The following is a 5,000-nucleotide window of genomic DNA, read 5'->3' on the forward strand; positions in this document are numbered from 1 at the left end:
GCGTCTCGTCAGCGCCAGTAGGCAGTAGCGCTCGATGCTGCGTATCCTTATAAGATGTCTATGCATAAAACACCTAAATCATATTTTGGTACATGTTATCATTTTAAACAACATTTTCAGGTACACACCTCAGTAATATATTTTAGTACTTAACGCGTGTTACAGTTAGCTTTTTAGCATGCTCGCATTTCAAGCTAATTTAGAAGCTATACGTCGTAGTGTCTTATGTTTTGGCAATTCACTAATGCTAACTGTGAGCATGCTATTGTTAGCAGGTTAGCGGCCAAGAATAAAACTGAATTGATTTGAATTAAAAAAATAAAAAATCAGACATTGAAAATGTTTTATTACATACATACATATATATATATATATACATATATTGTTTTTTTTAACCAGATATATACAACTTTTGGTTGTGTATTCAAGCAATTTGAGGCACGGTTATGATATGTAAACATGATTAAAATGGTCAATACAATTAAAACAAACCCATTGTAAAACCAGAACTACCAGAATATATCCAAACTTTGTGCAAAACAATCTCCAATAATCCATATATATTCTCTGTAGCCACCCAGTATTGAATAATATGCATAAATATGAATCTGTTGACTGACTGTATATGTAATCCTCATATTGAAATAAATAGGACTGTTTTGAGTACATCTGGAGAGCAGACAATGCAGAGGAGAAAATACATTTAGTTGCTCACTTCAGCTGTGGAAATAAAGAAGGTTACACGTTAAAAAAAAACCCATTTAGCATTAACAATAAAAAGCTTTAAAAATGGAACTTTTGCCGAGGTCCGCTGACAGTTTGAGGAGTATGCAGTACTTACAGTGATGTACGCTATGCCCATGTCTGAGCCCGTCGATCCGTAGTCGGCTGGGATCAAGTCCGGGTGTTTCTAGAAACATTTTCAGAGCCACTGGAGTCAATGTGGTGTGCTACCATTAAAAAGTGCCATCTCTCCCACGATTGCAGCCATACCATGACTAAGCACCAAACACTGGCATGACTCAGGAATGTGGTCGACATTTAAAGCAGGGGTGTCCAAAGTGGGGCCACAACTGTTAGAATTTTAAAGCTAGCACGCTAGCTTTTTTGCAAATTTTGAAGGTGTTCACCACAGTGTCAAATATTTTGTTACTTGAGGAATGATAATAATAATAATAATAATAGATTTTATTTGTAAAAAGCACTTTACATTGAGCAAACAACCTCAAAGTGCTAGTGTATTAAAACAATAAATAAATAAAAAGATGATAAAAATAAAAACTAGAACAGCCTAATAGCTAGAACTAGAACTAGTATGCATATCTAAAAGAAAAAGGCTTTTTTAAAAAGAAGGGTTTTAAGCCTTTTTTAAAAGCATTCACAGTCTGTGGTGCCCTCAGGTGGTCAGGGAGAGCGTTCCACAGACTGGGAGCAGTGGATATTGATACCGGTTAGCATGCTAGCTTTTTTTTTTTTTTTTTAGCTAATTGTGTAGGTTGACACCTCAGTCATATTTTGGTACCTGAGGTATGCTAACATTAGCATGCTAGCATTTAAAACAATGTGTCATGTACACACACAGAGTAATATGTACCGGTACTTGAAGCATGTTCCAGTTAGCATTTTAGCATGCTCGCTTTTCAAGCTAATTTAGCATGTATAGACCTGAGTGTCATATACTGCAGTTTGGTATCTCACTAATGTTAACTGTAAGCATGCTGTTGTTAGCGTGCTAAAGTTAGCATACTAGCTTTTCTTTTAGCAAATTGTGTAGGTTGACACCTCAGTCATATTTTGGTACCCGAGGCATGCTAATATTAGCTTGCGAGCATTTTAAACAATTTGTCAGTTACGTGGTACTTAAAGCATGTTACAGTTAACATTTTAGAATGCTAGTTTTTTGTTTTTTTTTTAGCTAATTTAGCAGGTACCATAGCAGTGTAATATACTGTAGTTTGGTATTTCACTAATGTTAACTGCGAGCATGCTATTGTTAGCATGCTAACGCTAGTATGCTAGCTTTTTTTTTTTTTTAGCAAATTGTGTAAGTTGACACCTCAGTAATATTTTGGTACCTGATGCATGCTAATATTAGCATAGTAGCATTAAAAAAATTCAGGTACACAGTTAAGAGCAATATATTTTAGTACTTAAAGTATATTACAGTTAGCATTTTAGCATCCTAGCTTTTTTAGCTAATTTATGTATACACCTGAGTGTGTAAGATAGTTTGATATTTCACTAATGCTAACTGTAAGTATGCCATTGTTAGCATGCTAACGTTAATATGCTAGATTTTATAGCAAACTTTACAGGCATACAGTACACCTCAGTCATATTTTGGTACTTGATACATGCTAATAGTAGCACATTTTGTCCGCTCTTTTTTGCAGCGTGTACCGTTAGCATGCTAGCTTTTTTCGCTCATTTTGCTCATTTTTTGTTACTTGATGCTATCTAGCAAGCATGCTAACTGTTAGCATTTCACTTCGGCTTTGGCTCTTTAGCATTAACACAAAATCTCAACCGAAATCGCATTTTGTAGTTCTTGAAAAAAATATTTTGTCAGCTCTTTTTTGCAGCGTGTACTGTTAGCATGCCGGCTTTTTTACGCTTCTTTTGCTCATATTTTCTGTTCCTTGATGCTATCTGGCTGGAATGCTAACTGTAAGCATTTCACTTAAGCTTTGGCTCTTTAGCATTCACATGAAATCTCAACCGAAATCGCATTTTCTAGTTGTTGAAAAAAATATTTTGTCAGCTCTTTTTTGCAGCGTACTGTTAGCATGCTACCTTTTTCGCTCATACTTTGTTACTTGATGCTATCTGCCTAGCATGTTAACTGTTAGCATTTCACTTTGGGTTTGGCTCGTCAGCATTCACGCAAAATTTGTACCGAAATTGCATTTTCTAGTTCTTAAAAAAAATAAAAAATTCACTCATTTTTTTTGTTACTTGATGCTATCCAGCTAGCATGCTAACTGTTAGCATTTCACTTCGGCTTTGGCTCTTTAGCATTAACACAAAAGCTCACCCGAAATCGCATTTTCTAGTTCTCGAAAAAAATATTTTGTCAGCTCTTTTTTGCAGCGTGTACTGTTAGCATGCTAGCTTTTTTCCGCTTCTTTTGCTCATATTTTCTGTTACTTTATGCTATCTGGCTAGCATGCTAACTATTAGCATTTCACTTGGGCTTTGGCTCTTTAGCATTCACACGAAATCTCTACCGAAATCGCATTTTCTAGTTCTTTAAAAAATATTTTGTCAGCTCTTTTTTGCAGCGTACTGTTACCATGCTAGCTTTATCGCTCATATTTTCTGTTACTTGATGCTATCTGCCTAGCATGTTAACATTTCACTTCGGGTTTGGCTCGTCAGCTTTCACGCAATATTTCTACCGAAATTGCATTTTTTAGTTCTTAAAAAAAATGTGCTAATTTTTTTTGTTACTTGATGCTATCTAGCTAGCATGCTAACTGTTAGCAATTCACTTTGGCTTTGGCTCTTTAGCATTCACACAAAATCTTTACCGAAATCGCATTTTCTAGTTCTTTAAAAAATATTTTGTCAGCTCTTTTTTGCAGCGTACTGTTAGCATGCTAGCTTTTTCGCTCATATTTTCTGTTACTTGATGCTATCTGCCTAGCATGTTAACATTTCACTTCGGGTTTGGCTCGTCAGCTTTCACTCAAAATTTCTACCGAAATTGCATTTTCTAGTTCTTAAAAAAAAAATGTGCTAATTTTTTTTGTTACTTGATGCCATCTAGCTAGCATGCTAACTGTTAGCATTTCACTTCGGCTTTGGCTCTTTAGCATTCACACGAAATCTCTACCGAAATCGCATTTTCTAGTTCTTAAAAAAAAAATTTTGTCAGCTCTTTTTTGCAGCGTACTGTTAGCATGCTAGCTTTTTCACTCATATTTTCTGGTACTTGATGCTATCTGCCTAGCATGTTAACATTTCACTTCGGGTTTGGCTCGTCAGCTTTCACGCAAAATTTCTACCGAAATGGCATTTTCTAGTACTTAAAAAAAAAAGTGCTCATTTTTTTTGTTACTTGATGCTATCTAGCTAGCATGCTAACTGTTAGCATTTCACTTCGGCTTTGGCTCTTTAGCATTAACACAAAATCTCAACAGAAATCGCATTTTCTAGTTCTTGAAAAAAATATTTTGTCAGCTCTTTTTTGCAGCATGCTAGCTTTTTTCCGCTTCTTTTGCTCATATTTTCTGTTACTTGATGCTATCTGGCTAGCATGCTAACTATTAGCATTTCACTTGGGCTTTGGCTCTTCAGCATTCACACAAAATTTCTACCGAAATTGCATTTTGTAGTTCTTCGTAAAAAAAAAAAAAACCCTTTTCGCTCATTTTGCTCATATTTTTTGTTACTTGATGCTACCTGGCTAGCATGCTAACTGTTAGCATTTCACTTGGATTTTGACTCTTCAGCATTCACACAAAATTTCCACCAAAATTGCATTCGTTCTTTGTAAAAATCGATATAGTGCACTGGTTTTGAAGGTGAAAACGACCAAAATGGCCCCCGCATCCTTTGATTTGTCAGTGAGTGGCCCTCAGTGGAAAAGGTTTGAGCACCCTTGATTTAAAGAAACTCCACTACAACGTCATCACTTTGTAGTGAGAGTGTTGATTCGTCAGGAAGGGAATGGTACCGAGTGCCTCAGAGGCACAGAGGAAGCGATGAGAGAGTTGACTGAGTGTGAAGGTGCCATTAGGAAACCAAATTAAAAATAATAAAAATCATCAGTTTGTGCAAACTTTGCTCATTTTTCGCCCTCCGCCACTAGGGGGCAGCGTGTCATTATTTTTCTCATGGTTTCAACAGGCTTCCCAAGTCCTCAAAAACCAAGAAAAGAGGTGAGAAATCCACAAGACGGACACGCAGAACCCCTCTCCCGAAACCTAGTCAATGTCGGAGGCCTCGTTGTCCGAGGGGAAGTAATTGCTGCCTTTTACCCGGGTGTACTGGATGTT

General features: G+C 36.5%; 1 protein-coding gene and 1 long non-coding RNA gene across 7 annotated transcripts in view; one reads left to right on the forward strand and one right to left on the reverse strand.

The window, feature by feature from the left end:
- The window catches only part of LOC133572080 (uncharacterized), a 14,942-nt gene that overhangs the window by 9,767 nt on the left and 175 nt on the right, over nucleotides 1–5,000 (forward strand). The window contains exon 3 of the long non-coding RNA XR_009810488.1: nucleotides 4,852–5,000. This exon is cut by the window's right edge and continues 175 nt beyond it. This is a non-coding gene — a long non-coding RNA (uncharacterized lncRNA). The remainder of the gene's footprint in view (nucleotides 1–4,851) is intronic.
- LOC133572078 (proton myo-inositol cotransporter-like) overlaps nucleotides 327–5,000 on the reverse strand; it is a 44,900-nt gene continuing 40,226 nt past the window's right edge. For 3 of the 6 annotated variants that reach the window (XM_061924760.2, XM_061924756.1, XM_061924755.1), the window contains 2 exons: nucleotides 4,983–5,000; nucleotides 327–910 (listed from right to left, as the gene is read on the reverse strand). The exon at nucleotides 4,983–5,000 is cut by the window's right edge and continues 155 nt beyond it. In XM_061924760.2, coding sequence (XP_061780744.1) covers nucleotides 768–910; nucleotides 4,983–5,000 — 161 coding nt within the window. In that variant the 3' untranslated portion in view covers nucleotides 327–767. Of the gene's footprint in view, nucleotides 911–4,493 lie in introns of those variants that run through there. The other 3 variants (XM_061924758.1, XM_061924757.1, XM_061924759.1) reach the window with 2 other exon arrangements.

The sequence above is a fragment of the Nerophis lumbriciformis genome, linkage group LG29 (genome assembly GCF_033978685.3).
Source record: "Nerophis lumbriciformis linkage group LG29, RoL_Nlum_v2.1, whole genome shotgun sequence".
Classification (NCBI taxonomy): domain Eukaryota; kingdom Metazoa; phylum Chordata; class Actinopteri; order Syngnathiformes; family Syngnathidae; genus Nerophis; species Nerophis lumbriciformis.